The sequence below is a fragment of the Capricornis sumatraensis genome, chromosome 2 (genome assembly GCF_032405125.1).
Source record: "Capricornis sumatraensis isolate serow.1 chromosome 2, serow.2, whole genome shotgun sequence".
In the NCBI taxonomy this organism is placed as follows: Eukaryota; Metazoa; Chordata; class Mammalia; order Artiodactyla; family Bovidae; genus Capricornis; species Capricornis sumatraensis.
The window spans coordinates 110,319,789-110,336,412 of record NC_091070.1 but is presented as its reverse complement, the minus strand read 5'-3'; the positions used below and the strand labels follow the sequence as shown (position 1 = coordinate 110,336,412).

Genomic DNA, 16,624 nt, shown 5'->3' with positions numbered 1-16,624 from the left:
GTTTACTTTTCAATGGAGAAAAGCTAAGGGGGCTTTCCCAACAATTTGTTGCTCCATAGTCTAGACTGCCAATTTACTTTTTCATACCAATCATGGAACAATGGACCGGTTCAAAAATGGGAAAGGATTATGTCAAAGCTGTATATCATCACCTTGCTTATTTAACTTATATGCAGAGTGTATCATGAGAAATACCGGGCTGGATGAAACACAAGCTGGAATCAAGATTGCTGGGAGAAATATCAATAACCTCAGGTATGCAGATGACACCACCATTATAGCAGAAAATGAAGAGGAACTAAAGCGTCTCTTGAGGAAGATGAATGAAGAGAGTGAAAAAGCTGGCCTAAAACTCAACATTCAAAAAAACTAACATCATGGCATATGGTCCCCATCACTTCATAGCAAATAGATGGGGGGTGGGGAATAGAAATAGTGACAGGCTTTATTTTCTTGGGTTCCAAAATCAATGCAGATGGTGACTGCAGCCATGAAATTAAGACACTTGCTCCCTGGAAGAAAAGCTATGGCCAAACTAGACAGTGTATTAAAAAGCAGAGAGATCACTTCGCCTACAAAGGTCCATATAGTCAAAGCTATGATTTTTCCAGTAGTCACATATGGGTGTGAGAGTTGGACCATAAAGATAACTGAGCACTGAAGAATTGATGCTTTTAAACTGTGGTGTTGGAGAAGACTCTTGAGAGTCACTTGGACAGCAAGGAGATCAAATCAGCCAATCCTAAAGGAGATCAATCCTGAATATTCATTGGAAGGACTGATACTGAATTGGAGCTGAAGCTCCAACACTTTGGCCACCTGACGCAAAGAGCCAACTCATTGGAAAAGACCCTGATACTGGGAAAGGTTGAAGGCAGGAGGAGAAGGGGACAAAAGAGGACAAGATGGTTGGATGGCATCACCAACTCAATAGACATGAGTTTGAGCAAGCTCCAGAAGTTGGTGATGGACAGGGAAGCCTGGTGTGCTGCAGTCCATGGAGTCACAAGGAGTCAGACCCGACTGGGCAATTGAACAACAACAATAATACAACTGTAACTAATTTACTTCTGAGAGTCAGTCATTCCTTCGTGTTCTCACCTCTTTTTGCAACACCCAAGTGCTTCCGGCCATGCCTAACACTTAGACAACACTCAGGTCACACTTCACACATAAAATAGCATGTAATAAACACCCACTTTCCTCAGCTTTTTATGGGTAAAGACCAGGGTTTGAGCCTCTTCTCACCTAGATTTCTGAGGGCTACAATAACTCAGGATCTTTATATATATATATATATATGTATACACGACCTGTGCTGAGTCTTTTGCCACCTGCAGGCTTTGTCTAGTTGCAGAGAGTGGGGGTTACTCTTTGTTGCGGTGTGCAGGCTTCTCTGCTGTGGCTTCTCTTGTTGCAGAGCACAGGCTCTAGGTGCAAGAGCTTCAGTAGGTGCAAGAGCTGCAGTAGCTGCAGCACAGGCTCAGTAATTGTGGCTGGGGGGGGGTCCTACAGCACCTGGGCTCCAGTAGGTGTGACGCATGCTCTGCGGCATGTGTGCACTCACAGGCAGGCTGTTTCCCATCTACTGCACAAGGGAAGTCCCTCAGGATCGTTTCTATCAGGAATAAGCCTCCCATGTTGCTACCCAGCTGAGGTTAGTGATAAAGTACTCTGCTCCCACAAACACTGGTGACTTCTGCATGGTCTCTAAAACAAACCCTGAACAAATTCTTCCTTCTCCCCCATATCCCAGTGCCAGCCTACAGCCCATGAGTGAAGGGTGCTGGTTCTCTTCAGATGCAGAGAGTGGCACAGGTTCACATTCTAAGTCTGTGCCGTCAATCACTATGTATGTCCTGCCACAGAGCATGCTGTGTGGGCCACCTGATAGACAGCTGTGTGAGCAGTACACAAGATCACTGACAGCCCCAGAATGACTTCCTCAGTTAGGGCACTTCATTATCTTTTCAATAAGCATAAATATTAACTCATTAATAATGTTGAATTATGCTAAATGCATAATTGAAGCTGGATTTACTGAAAAGATATCCAACAGTGATTAAGTTTATTTGTTTCAACTAAAGTTTTACTGGCTATCCCTGCACCTTTGTTTAAACTGTTCTGAGGAACTCCCATCTCCTATCTAAGTCTTCCCAACCCCAGTCAGCTTCCTAGAACTTTTAATTGTCTTGTTGTTGTTGTTGTTGTTGTTCCTTATCTCTTTATGTTTTTTAGTATTTTAATTTTTTAAATATTACATATATACACACATATGGCCTTTAAAGTTCAACTTAGTAACATAAAACATAGCAAAAATTAGTCAACCTCTGCCACACGACGGAACTTCTCTCTCACATAGGTAACTATCATCAATTCTTTGTTTCTTATATTCCCTTGATATATAGAAATAATATATCTGGTTCTGCTATTTCTTGAGTTCAGGCACTATTTATTGACTTCATGCTATGGGAATGGGTATTTGGCTGTCTTATACCCTACGCTTCTTTGCCTTGCTCACTGCCACCCCACATTCCCCCTTAACAACACAAAAACTTTCCACAAAGTCTACCAGGAGAGTGGTGACATACCTTTTTGTTAAACTAATATTCAATATTAAAGATAATATATACTCACATTTGAGTCACATAGAGCATTACGACTGCATTTCCTTTCTAACAGCTCTTGGTTTTTCCTCAAGCCAATCATTTCTTTCTTCCACTTGTAAAACTTAGCTTAATGTGGTCAAATACAGGCATCAAGTAATCTAGCAATTCCACCTTTTCTGTGCCTTCAGAACTCTGAATCCTACCAGTAGGGCTTCATAATATGTGACCTCAAAAAATGTCACTTTAGGATTTATCCTCTTAACTACTTTTACATGTAACATACATCAATTTTGATTATGTTTATCATGCTGTATATTACATCCCTGTATTTGTTTATCTTATAACTGAAAGCTTGCACTTTTTAAACACCAGTTCATCCAATTCTCCCTTCTCCTACCTTACTGCTTCTGATAACCACAAATCTTATTTACAAAACAGAAGCAGATTCACAGACATAGAAAACAAACTTTCGGTTACCAAAGGAGAAGGTGGAGGGGGTGATAAATCAGTTTGCTATAAGTCTGAAATTAACACAGTATTGTAACTGACTATATTTCAACAAAAATTAATAAATAAAATTTAAAAAAATTTTAAAGAGTGGAGTCTCTATTCCCCACAGCTCTCTGGCTCTCCCACAAGTAAGCCCCAGTGATCTTTAAAGCCAAACATTCCGGGGGCTCATCTTCCCCCCGTGGAGGGCCTCTGCTCTGGGGATCTCGACATGGGGCTCAGACCACTCACTCCCTGGGGAGAACGTTTGTAATTGCAGTGGCCCTCTTATTTGTGGATGGTCTACCCGAGGATACTGGTCTTGACTATACCATGTCTCACTCTGGCTACTTCCTTGTCTCTTTAGTTTTAGGAAGTCTTTTCTGCTAGTCTTCCAGCTTTTCTCATTGATTGATAGTTCTCTGTAAACAGTTATAATTTGTGTGCCCATGGGCTTCCCCAGTGGCTCAGAGGTTAAAGTGTCTGCCTGCAATGCGGGAGACCTGGGGTCGATCCCTGGGTCAGGAAGATCCCCTGGAGAAGGAAACGGCAACCCACTCCAGTATGCTTGCCTGGAGACTCGCATGGATGGAGGAGCCTGGTGGGCTACAGTCCACAGGGTAGCAAAGAGTTGGACACGACTGAGCGACTTCACTTTCTTTCTTTGTTTATGGGAGGAAGAGAGTTCAGGGTCTTCCTACTCCATCATGCTCCATTCTATTCCTTTTAAAAAATGTAATATCTTCTCATGTTTCTAAGAATATTAAATACAGATTGGGGGGGGGGGTATTTTTTTTCCCTTGCTCCCTGCATGCTCTCTCTTTCAAGTTTTTTTTCTTTTTTCTTTTTTTAACTGATTCTGTTTGTTTGGAGACTCTCATTCACAGTTTTCCTCAAATATCTTGTGATCTTGGCTGCCTATTTATATTTCAGGATATACTTTACTAGAATCTTTGTAATGGATGGAGTGTCAATCTTCATTGTAAGTGAAGTAGAAACTAAAGTAATCGAGAGTGAAAAAGAGATGTTCAAGGTCATTCTCTCACCTAAATTATACTTTTGGCTCCATTGTTTGCACATGGTTCTAACTCTAGAGCAATCTATTTAGCACGTCAAAGCAGCTTGCTGTCAAAACCTCCAGTTTCTTTCTTTGGCTAGCTATTGAACACTCAAGGAAATTTTAGGCTAAAGATTCCATTTTTTTTCTTCCTTTTATCAAAAGCAGAAAGGAAAAAAAATGCGCAATCATATAGGACTCCAATGTTTATGAAACTTCCTAATAGTCCTCAAATCTTAAAAAGAATGTTCTCAACTCTAATCCACCTAGTCATTCATGTGTTAAAAAATATATATTGAGATATCTACCATAAGCCAAGAACCCTCGATGGCTGAATGTCTTGTGGGGGAGATAGACAAAAAACAAGTAAACTAACAAATTAACGTAAACTTACAAATTATGATAATTTGACAAAACCATCTGGGTACAATGACCCAGGAAGATTTGCTTAAATAAGGTGGTGAAAGAATGCTCCAAGGAGACAAAATTTAAGTTGAATCTGGGCCCTCTCAGCCCATTTACATAAATTTTAACAAAAAATAATATCTATGCACAATATTTAACAATTTTATTATCATTATATATTATATTTCAAACCATTTAATTTTTCTTAAATTGAATAAGCCTCTTTTCTTTCTGAACACGTTAAAACACAATTAAAACATAAGCAGATGGTTTTAAACAGAAAATACGTAGCCGTTTCTTCATTGTTTTGAACTCAGTTTGCAAACAAAATCAATTTCATGCTTTAATCAGTACAGGTGTTTCTCTCTCACACCTGGAGATTTGGGTATCAGGCCATATTCCTCTTTCTTTCTCTGTGTAAACTTCCTTATCTGTGTTTCACAGAGTGAGCTTCTTTTCACATTCCTACTCTTGGCTTTTCCACATGTCAAGTTCCAATCTATTTAATCTGCAAAGCTCCCAGGATCAAAAAGAGAAGGAACTCTTTCCTCAGGCAGCAGGGTAGGAAGGAACCTGAATTAACAATGATCACAGGTTAGGATCACAGTTTAAACATCTATTCCAAGCTGGGTATTGGAGGGCAGAGAAAGGTAAGCATGGGCTTTGTCATGATTCAATTGAGGAGACAGACACGTGCACAAAGGCCATCTTACAGCATGCTTGGGGTTCTTCTAAAGTCATTTACTAGAGTTAGCTGGAGGTGGTGACGATTGTGAGTTCCCCAAGGGGTGGGAATTTATCCAGACCTCTTCTTCGCCATATCTTCAATGACTAGAACAACATAGGCCTTAAAAATGCTCTGTAAATGTGTGTTGCTTATGAACAAAGAGGTGCTAAAATATTTATACTTTAGATACTGGGCAGACACAGAAGTGTTTTAAGCAGAAAAGAAACACAAGCACTTATTTCACTTAGAAGTCCTAGCAGCACCATCAGGAGGGTGATAGGGAGGGGAGAGAAGTTAGGAGACCAGGTGAAGAATATGTGAAGCAAGGAAGGTGTGAGCATGGGCAGGTAGCATGGGGAAGGTAAGTGTTCTAAATAACACCTGACTCTCTGCCTTTGGCAACAGGAAGAAAGGAAGAGGTGTGGGGAGAGGCTGGGCAAAGGACAGCATCATTCCTGAAAAGGACGGTGGCTGGAGAGAAAAAAGTCCAGGAGAGAGCTGCCCAGGTGCCTGAGGAAAGCAGGTCAGGGATAACAATTGAGGAGTAACCCATGAGCTTAGCCATCAGGACGCCACTGGGACAAACCAGCCATGAGGGGTTGAAGAGTGGATGGTTGGTGAGGAACCAGAGACAGGAAGCAGAGACAACCGCTTCAGAAGTCAGTGGAGAAGACGAGAGGGACAGGTGTGTTGGGACTGAGGTGGTTTCCTGCCGTGGCCTGTGGAAGCCAGGAGAAGCTACCCTTGCCTACCAGAGGAACACAGTCCCATTGCCCTCTCAGAGCAGCTACAGGCAAGGAAAAGGGCAGAAGCTTCACAGGCAAGGAGGTCTGGGGCCCCTCCTCCAGGGGCTCTGCAGGGCTGAATGGGGTGAGTGAACCAGCTTTCCTCAGGGAGCCCCAGGAACGAGCCATTACCCAGCTGAGCCTGCCACACGTCTAGGCACGGGGCCGACAGAAGGTGAGCAGAGCTCCCAAGTTCTCATCTCCAGCCACCCCAGAGACACTCCCTGTTGCAAACTAATCCAGCCCTCCTTTTCTTCAATCATTCCCAGAACCCCAAGGAAGGCAGGCAGGCATGCTGAGAATCTGGACTGGGAGAGAAGGGTTCTCAGAAGGAAGCAGTTACCTGAGCAGAGGGGCTTGACGGAGACTGAGCTGGAGCTCTGGCTGACAGGGTTCTTGAGTGTACAGTGATAGCTGTCGCTGACCCCATATCTCCAGGAGATGCTGAGAGTGGTGCCCCCGTGTGACACAACCGCCCCCTGGCCTCGGGGGTCCCAGCTGTACTGAACATCCTCTCCAGCCTGGTCCAGCAAACAGGCCAGGGTGAAGCAGGTCCCATCCTTCATGATCTGAGAGCTGGCTGTGATTTTGGGCTCCTGCGGTTTCTCTGTGCCCAGAAAGGAAGGTTCAAGCTATGAGAAGGCTCCAGCCTGGCCAAGCAGAGGAGAGGGAAGGTCAAGTCCAAACGTAAGTCCTCTAACCCCCTCACCATAGACATGCAGGATGAAATCCTTGGTGATGTTGATTGGGGCGCTATGCAGAGTTGTCCAGGCTCTCTAGGGGCCGGAGTCCTGCAGCCTCAGGGAGCTGATCTGAAGAGAGTAGCTGTGGCGGGGGACGCTCAGCCGCTGGCTGTAGGGTCGCTGAGCCCCAGCAACCAGGATTGGCTCCCCTGCTGGTCCTGGTTGCACAATAGCAACAAGGCCTTGAGAGCTCCAGGGAACCTTTTCTACCTCCTGCCCCACTGGGACCTCCAGGGGCAGAGTGGCTGACTTCCCAAGGGTGCCAATCACTGTCTCCCCTGCTGATTCCTCGCTGCCCACGATTCCTGGCCCTGCAGATGGAGAGAGAAAAACCACAGCTTCTGCATCAGGGCCTCCCTGCCCGCTCAGGGCAGCCACAGGTCTCAGCCATCCCCTCCTGCCCAGACCCCTCCAGGCTCCCCCTCGACTCCAGTGGGTCTCCCTCTCCCCGACGACTCGGACACACCCTGGCCCACCCACTCTCTCTCAAGTGTTTGCCTTTCTCCTCGGGGCCTGAAGGAGACAGGACTTCTTCCTCCACCTTCCATTTCAGAGCTGTCAAGCAGGGTACATGCTCGGATTCCAGGTACCTGAGCATGAAGGCGGCACCAGGATGGGAAGGGAGCTACTGTTACTGACTGGGTTCTTGACTGTGCAGGTGAAGTTTGGCGCGCTGTCCCCAGGCCGCAAGGTGACATTCAGGACAGACCCTCCATGGGACAGAGCGGTCTGGGGTCCCAGGGGTGTCCAGCTGTAGGTCACAGTGCCTCCTCTGCTTTCTGCCACGCATGTCAGGATGATGAGGCAGTGTCCATTCCCACTAATCCTGGTGCTCACTGTGACATGGGGCTGGGTCAACTGCTCTGTGTGTCAAAAAAAGAACCAGCTGAGGACTGGCAAACTGCTCTGGGCCTTCCCTTCATGGGGCAGAAGTAGGAAGTGCTGCCACCAAGCCCCTGCACCACACTGAATACACACAAGAAAAAACAGAGATAGAATTCTGCCCACATCTATTCTAGAGCTTTGGACTTTATAAGACATGTCACTTAATATCTCCTCTGATTCTTGGAACAATAGTATGAAATAGTAGCTTCATTGATGGGTTTGATCTCCTTACAGTCCAAGGGACCCTCAAGGGTCTTCAACACCACAATTCTTTGGTGCTCAGCTTTCTTTTATGGTCCAACTCTCGCATCCATACATGACTACTGTTAAAACCATAGCGTTGACTAGAGGCACTTTTATCGGCAAAGTAATGTCTCTGATTTTTAATATGAATTTTATTCTCACAAAAGGTAATGTTCTATTTTAGCAAGGACTGTACTGTATAGTCCATGGAGTCATAAAGAGTTGGACACCACTGAGTGACCTGCACTTTCCTACCTGCCAGCAAAGCTGTCATGGGACAACCGTGACTTGGGAAATGCCCTGTGAAGCATGAAAATCTGGCCTTTTATCATAACTGTTGCCCCAGAAACCGTCTCTGGAAGACCCCAACTCTGATCAGTTAGCACAGCCTTATATCCTGTTCAGAATCCACACTGAGCTTGTCCTACCAGAACAGCCATCAGCACAGTGAGAGGGGCTCTCCCACCACCTCTGGGTGAACAGCCCTACCCCAGGTCCCAACAGCCCTCCACCCAGTGTTCCCTTGTTCTGTCTGAGGAATGGGCCACAGTCATTCCAAGCCAATTTATGACAGAAATGCTTTCACCCCAACCATGTGAACCTGATCAGGGCAATTCTGTCAACCCAAGTTTAAAAAAAAAAAAAAAAACCCTTCATCTATTAATATTAGGAATATTCCCCTTTCCATAACCCAGGAAATTGTATGAGAAGGTCCTCCACTTTCCCACAATCACTCATCTTCCTGTGTTCATCCTCATGATTCATTGATACCTTCCAGCCACAGGATCCTGGTGACCTTGCCTGGTGAACTTGCCATCCACGGCAACATTGTCCCTCAGGCAAAGACTGGAATCACAGTTAATCCAAGTCTTGCAAAGGCCTTGTGATCCTCCCAGAACATGAGAAGTGGGTGGCATGTGAGACATTTCCTTGAAGCCATCTCCCACGGGCCTCCCACTGGTCCCTCCTGTCATGAGACTGTTTTTGTCTTGAGGTCCCAGACTTCCTGCTCCACCCCACAGAACAGAGCTGCTGACTATGAAACTTCTCTGCAGTCTAGAATTGGCTTCTCAGCAACTCCCATTATGGTCATCTGGCCCCTTTAGCCTCAGTGTCACCCTTTCTGGGCTGTGGGATGAGGACCCCGGGATCTGAGCCCTTTGGCCCCTCTCCCTCTCTACATAAGTAATAAACAGGCTAAATCTAAAAGTGCCTGACTGTGTCTCCACTGGCCAACATTGCTGCTGTGTGTGCCTGGCACCCCCGCCCCACTGTATTCTTTATAGTTTCCCCTGCTAAAACAATCACTGACATTTCCTTGAGGAATGTGATAGTAGTGTTCTCCTACATCTGTACAGAGCTTTACAAAGCTCTTTCTCGTGAATTTTATTCTCACAAAAGGTAATGTTCTATTTTAGCAAGGAGGAGGCTTAAGACTTCACAAGTCGGTTGTGGCAGAAGCTGGTTCTCAGGGCCCAAAATCCCATTCTCTGCCCAAATGTAGGGATTCTACTGCAATTGGTCTGGGACACATCCCAGCCATCAACATCTTTTAGGATATTCTCCCAGGCAACTCTACTTTCCATGTTTTTCTCAGTTAAACACATGTTAGTCTCATAATTAGAAAGAAAACTATAATTGTTTCTAAAAGGGAAGTGGAAAAGGCTATAAAAGTAACTGAAAGACAGGCTCCACACACACACACCTGTTGCCATACCCCAGATACTCACCGTAGACGTGCAGGCTGTACTCCCTGGTGTGGGTGAGGCGGGAGCTCTGAAGATTAACATGGGCTCGGTAGGACCCCGCATCTGCCCAACTCAGGTGGCTGATCTGCAGGGAGCGGTCTGGGCCCACCACACTCAGACGACCCCAGTACCACGAGTCTGCCTGGTGAAAGGTGTCTGGTCCTCCAGCTTCTACCAAGGTTACCGTGGCTATTGCCCCAGGGACCGAGCGACATACCCAGGAGATGCTCTCCACCTGCTGTCCATCCTGCAGCTGCAGGGACAGAGTGACAGAGCCCCCCAGGGTCCCAGTTACCACCGTGGGGGCTCTGGAAGCCCCTGGTCCTGCAGACAGAGAACAGCCTGTTACATTGAAGGCTCACAGCAGGCCTGAGGGAGAGTCAGGGCCATGATTCAGTTCAGTTCAGTCGCTCAGTCGTGTCCGACTCTTTGAGACCCCATGAATCGCAGCACGCCAGGCCTCCCTGTCCATCACCATCTCCTGGAGTTCACTCAGACTCACATCCATCGAGTCCGTGACGCCATCCAGCCATCTCATCCTCGGTCGTCCCCTTCTCCTGCCCCCAGTCCCTCCCAGCATCAGAGTCTTTTCCAATGAGTCAACTCTTCGCATGAGGTGGGAAAATAGAGACACACAGAATTTAGGTGCCTTGCTCAAGACAACATTGCTAGTAATAGACAGAACTAGAACTCAAGAGGGATTGATGCAGAAGCTGAAGCTCCAATACTTTGGCCACCTGATGCAAAGAGCCAGCTCACTGGAAAAGACCCTGATGGTGGGAAAGATTGGGAGCAAATGGTGAAGGGGATGTAAGAGGATGAGAGAGTCCATCACTGACTCAGTGGACATGAGTTTGAGCAAATTCTGGGGGGTAGTAGAAGACAGGGAAGCCTGGTGTGCTGCAGTCCTTGGGGTCGCAAAGAGTCGGACATGACAGTGACTGAAAAACGACAACCTCCACACCACAATGGTTTCTTCCACATTTATAGTAATTAATTAACATATAAGGAAATAATCAATGAAGGCTGTCCTAAAGGTTGCAGGTGCTAAGTGCCCTGGAGAGTAAGCAAAATCCTTGGGAGGGGCCCTGGTGTGGGGGGAAAGAGGTGGATAATCTCTAATGTTTCTGTGAGTCCATCCTTGCCAATTCAGGGAAAAGGAACAGAAATCATCCAGCCCAGTCGCATCCACACAAGAATTGCCTTGCAGCATCCCCCATGATTGCTTATTTGGCCACTTCTGAGACAAAAGCCAGCTCCTCTCAGGCACAGCCAGAATCTGGGAACATATCTTTCTAGAGCAGGGGGGCTAGTGTTGTGCTGGCCAGGCCACATTAAGCAGGGTGAGAGGGACAAGCATTTGAATACCAGCCTATAATGCACTTGAAAGAAGAGTGTAACTCCAGGGCACTAGTCAGTTCAAGCCCTTGCTCTACCAAGTGCTAGCTGTGTGATCTTGGGCAAGTTACTTAACCTTTCTGAGTCCAAGTTTTCTAACCTGTGAAACAGGGTTGCCATCTTCCAGGATTTTGTGTTAAATTAGACAATCACATAAATACTTCACTATGGTATTATTCAAGATACTTAATGTCACTGAGGGTTTCCTTGGTGCCTCATATGGTAAAGAATCTGCCTGCAATGCAGGAGACCTGAGTTCGATCTCTGGGTCGGGAAGATCCCCTGGAGAAGGGAATGGCAACCCACTCCAGTATTCTTGCCTAGAGAGTTCCCTGGGCAGAGGAACCTGGTGGTCTATAGTCCATGGGATCAAAAAGAGTCAGACACGACTGAGCAACTAACACTCACTCACTCTTTCAATGTCACTGAAGTAAGTTGGTGCCTACATCTTATTGCATCCTCACCAAAACTAGTTAGCACTCTTAAAGAGAAATATATATATATAAAAGAAGAACCCACTCCAAGTAGTGCAACCCATCTCTATTTTTTATAACACCGACATGCAGTCCCAGGAGGCAGAAAGTCTGAAACTGACTCAGGTCTGCTGCATAGCTGTTTAAAAAGAAAACAATGCCTGGCCCAGTGAGGGATGCAGGTTCTGATTCAAACTGGAATCCAGAAGTACTGGCTACATCACCGATTCTGAGCCATGAGGTGAGGCTTTTCTGCTGAAAGTTTAACTGAGAAGTCCTGTGATAGTAGCTGTGGTGACGAGGAGTAGGAGGGAGTTTGCTACGTTGTGGGAGTGGGCACTGCACACTGGGGGACATGCAGTGTCCCATGTGCCCGCCACAGAATCCACCCTATAGCCTGGTATTCCTTCTTCCCCTGCAGCTCTTCTGGCTCCACTTGGAGGAATGTGCAAGTTGATTGGAAGCATGCCAAGGCAGTGCTGACACCAGATGGATCTTCCTGTCCCAAGTTGGCCCAGAACCTTCAGTCGAGCTTGGAAGAATTCCACCCTTGATCAAGGAGCTATGCTCACCCTTGAGTACAGTGATTCCTTAAGCTTAGTTCAAGTGCTGCTTCATTTCTGGGGCCTTAGCTGAGCTCCATACTTCTGGTCCAGCCATGCCTCCCTCCCAGTTTCCTTCAGCCTATGGAAGCATCACTAGCAATTCCAGCTGAGCTATTTCAAATCCTAAAAGATGATGCTGTTAAAGTGCTTCGCTCAATATGCCAGCAAATTTGGAAAACTCAGCAGTGACCACAGGACTGGGAAAGGTCAGTTTTCATTCCAATCCCAAAGAAAGGCAATGCCTAAGAATGACACAATTGCAGTCATTTCACATGTTAGCAAAGTAATGCTCAAATTTCTCCAAGCCAGGCTTCAATAGTACATCAGCCAAGAACTTCTAAATGTTCAAGATGGATTTAGAAAAGGCAGAGGAACCAGAGATCAAATTGCCAACATCCGCTGGATCATCAAAAAAGCTAGTGAGTTCCAGGAAAATATCTACTTCTGCTTTATTAACTATACCAAAGCCTTTGACTGTGTGGATTACAACAAACTGGAAAATTCTTCAAGAGATGGGAATACCAGACCACCTGATTTGCCACCTGAGAAATCTGTATGCACAGGTCAAGAAGCCACATTTAGAATGGGACATGGAACAACAGACTGGTTCCAAACTGGGAAAGGAGTACATCAAGGCTGTATATTGTCACCCTGCTTATTTAAGTTATATGCAGAGTACATCCAAGAAGGCAATGGCACCCCACTCCAGTACTCTTGCCTGGAAAACCCCAAGGACAGAGGAGCCTGGTGGGCTGCACTGAGCAACTTTACTCTCACTTTTCACTTTCATGCATTGGAGAAAGAAATGGCAACCCACTCCAGTGTTCTTGCCTGGAGAATCCCAGGGATGGCAGAGCCTGGAGGGCTGCTGTCTATGGGGTCGCACAGAGTTGGACACGACTGAAATGACTTAGCAGCAGCAGCAGAGTACATCATGTGAAATGCCAGGCTGCATGAAGCACATGCTGGAATCAAGATTGCCGGGAGAAATATCAATAACCCCAGATACGCAGATGACACCACCCTTATGGCAGAAAGCAAAGAAGAACTAAAGAGCCTCTTGTTGAAAGTGAAGAGGAGAGTGGAAAAACTGGCTAAAAACTCAACATTCAAAAAATTAAGATCATAGCATACAGTACCATCGCTTCATGGCAAATAGATGGGGGAAAAATGGAAACGGTGACAGACTTTATTTTCTTGGGCTCCAAAAGCACTGCAGATGGTGACTGAAGCCATGGAATTAAAAGACACTTGCTCCTTGGAAGAAAAGCTATGACAAACCTAGACAGCATAGACATTACTTTGCTGACAGAAGTCCATCTAGTCAAAGCTATGGTTTTTTCAGTAGACGTGTATGGAAGTGAGAGTTGGACTATAAAGAAAGCTGAGTGCAGAAGAATTGATGCTTTTGAAGTGTGGTGTTGGAGAAGACCATCTGTCTCACCCATTTCTTCATGTGCCCAAAGGATGCCCCCATGGACAATGATTGCCAAGGGCATGACCTGAACACCACGGAAGAAGGGAAGCTGACTGATTCATTTACTCTGTGGGAGGACAGGAACGTGGCGGCAAGGGGAACCTGAGAGGAATCCGTTCTCTGAATTTCAATTCTGTGAATTTGGTTGGAGACAGTATGGTTCTGAGTTTCCTTGTTGCTTCTGCATTCCCACAGCTGTGCTGACTTCCATTCTCACAGATCACCAGCTGTGTGCCAGAAGGTGTCACCTTATGTCTTAGTTCATCTTCTGTAAAGTGGGCTTAATACTCTCTGCCTTATCTATACTACAAGATTGTTGGGGGAATCAGACTATTTTAAATTTGAGTAAAAGTTCTTTATAAACTGCCAAGTTTTAAACACCTCTAGGGGATTCTATGGCAGGCTTAGGGCACACCCTAAAGGCTAGAGTGGGGGCCAACAGGAAGTCAGGTAACGTCCTGGTAAGGACGTCCAGGCTCCTTGTGACTCACTAGCAGTGTGAGAGTGACAAGACACAATCAGGGTTTGCATGATCTGAGATGACAGTACACACACCTCACACACACTACTTCCCTCCCTGCCTCAAACACATATACAAGCACTTACACACAGTCTGGCTCCCAGTGAAGCAACACCTCCAGGGAAAATGACCTCCCAAAGTGTAAGGAGGTAGAGGTGCCTGGGAGGTAGTGGCAGGGACAGACTCACCAGGGAGAAGACCAAGGAGGAGCAAGGACCACAGGGGAGAAAAGGCCATTCTATACAGCAGACTGGCCCGCCTCAGGACGGCCAACGGACCGTACGTGTATAAATGTCAGCCCACAGACCTTCATTTCCCACTTTCAGAGCTCAGTTTAACCACATGTAGCTTTGAGTCACAGGATGTAAAAATAAAGGAACATGAAAGAAAGAAGCATGAGAAGCAGCAGAGTGAGCTATAAGCCAAAGCTGACAATGTCTCAGCCTCACTTTAAACCCTTCCAAGGTCCCCCACCGCTTATAAGCTAGTCTAACTAAGGTGACAGTCTTGGAGGACAAAATCCTTCAGGCTCTGCTGGCTTCCCGTCTTGAGCTTGGTCTCATGTTCTGTCACCACGTCTCCCATCCAGGACTCCCCACACACGATTTCTTACTGCTGGAAATGGTTGCTGCAACCTGGTTTACCCTAGTCCCTGCCACCTAGTTCACCTTTCTCCACCACCCTCCCATTCTCCCATTAAAGTTGTGACCACCTGGGGAAAGACTTCCTTGAAACCCCAGGCCAGAACAGGTGCCCTCTTCTGGGCCTCTCCGTTTCCTCCTATTCACCTCTATGGTTATATCCACCTTGCTTACTATAAAAGTCTGCTTACTCTCATACTCTTTCCCCAGTATACTCTCAGCTCCTTGACGGTAGGGTCTACCTTTTTCATCTTTTAGTTCCTAGTGACTAACTCAGTATCAGCATATGACATGAATTTAGTTCTTACATACTGTACTTTCTTTAGCACAGAAACAAGGCTGGAAAGACCCAGGAGAAAAGACTTTTGGGCCCACATCTACCTCCAACCACAAAGGACTACCAGATATTATTTTGCTCTCTTGGCCTGTTGGTGGTATGGTTGAGAGAGTTGTCTTAAAAGTCCTGATCCATGGGTGGATGGAGGGAAAAGGTAGAGCTGGGGCAGGTATAGAGATCCCTCCCTTCTTCTCCACACCTAAGAGTCCTGATGGCTTTGCGAGGCTATGCAAACTCCGCTGACATCTCTGTAGGATGTGATTTGACTAGTGTCCCCCGTTGGCTCCCTTACTTCTCAAATTTTGACAAGCATCTCCCTAGTCATTAGTGTATGGTGACTATACATCCTGACAAAACTTGAAGAGAATCCATGCTGCTTTTAAGAAGGTCACAAGTGGTCTCCCGTTGGTCACATGCTATAGACCCTTTGGCCCTTATCTTATGTGACTGCTCGGTGGAATTTGATATTGCAACCCTCCCTGCTTGAAACCTTCTCTTGGAGGTGCTCCAGGATGCTAGTCTCACTGGGTTCTCCTCACTCATTTATTCAAGGCATTGCGCTGAGACTGCTAATTCAAAGATGAAAAGAAGTCTCTGCAAGCATGTTGCTCATACGCCAGTGGGGAAGAAACTCACATAAATAGAAAAATACAGTGATGCGGATGACTTAGCCTGGGGATTGGATGCAGTGGGATAGGTGGGAAACTTTTTGATCTGAATCCTGCCTCTGCTGCTTCCTAGCCTTGTGATCTTAGCAAACTACTTTCCAATCAATAAAACTCCCCCATTACCATTTATTTACCTAAAGATGGTTTTAGTGCATAGAAAATCATTCATAGGCTATATTTTTAAGAATTCATATTCAGTTTATTAAAAAATAAATTAAAAACCTTGGTCAGCCTTAAGGCCAGTTCAGCTTACAAATCATGTTGGTCTATTTACTAATCAAGAAACTTTTAACAAACTTTTTTAGGGACTTTTGATAATATTTGACTGATTTTACAAATGTATAAATTGATTCTCTTAAGGACTTCAACCTATTCACAGATCACTGCCTTGTCATGGCAAAGGGGCTTGCATAACTCAATGAAGCTATGAGCCATGCCATGCACGGCCACCCAAGATGGACGGGTCATAGTGGAGAATTCTGACAAAACATGATCCACTGGAGGAGGGAATGGCCAACCACTCCAGTATACTTGCCATGAGAACTTCATGAACTATATAAAAAGACAAAAGGATATTGAAAGGTTGTTGTTGAATTACGACGCCAGGATTCTTGGCCCCCAGAGGAGAAGAATTCAATCTGGGGCCAGAGATGAGGCTTGATTGCTCAGAGCTTTTGTGTAACAAAGTTTTATTAAAGTATAAAGGAGATAGAGAAAGCTTCTGACATAGGCATCAGAAGGGGGCAGAAAGAGTATCCCCCTGCTAGTCTTTAGCTGGATGTTATATAGTCACCAGCAGTCTGTTAATGAAAGA

General features: G+C 45.8%; 1 protein-coding gene across 1 annotated transcript; it reads right to left on the bottom strand.

Annotated features, from left to right (window-relative positions):
- Window positions 1-5,059: 5,059 nt before the first annotated feature.
- LOC138071600 (SLAM family member 9-like) lies at window positions 5,060-14,452 on the bottom strand (the record flags this gene model as incomplete). Its single annotated transcript, XM_068963108.1, has 5 exons — window positions 5,060-5,133; window positions 6,416-6,679; window positions 7,406-7,678; window positions 9,674-10,015; window positions 14,353-14,452. Coding segments are annotated over 5 exons (1,053 nt in total), but the record flags the coding sequence as incomplete, so codon positions are not given.
- Window positions 14,453-16,624: the final 2,172 nt, after the last annotated feature.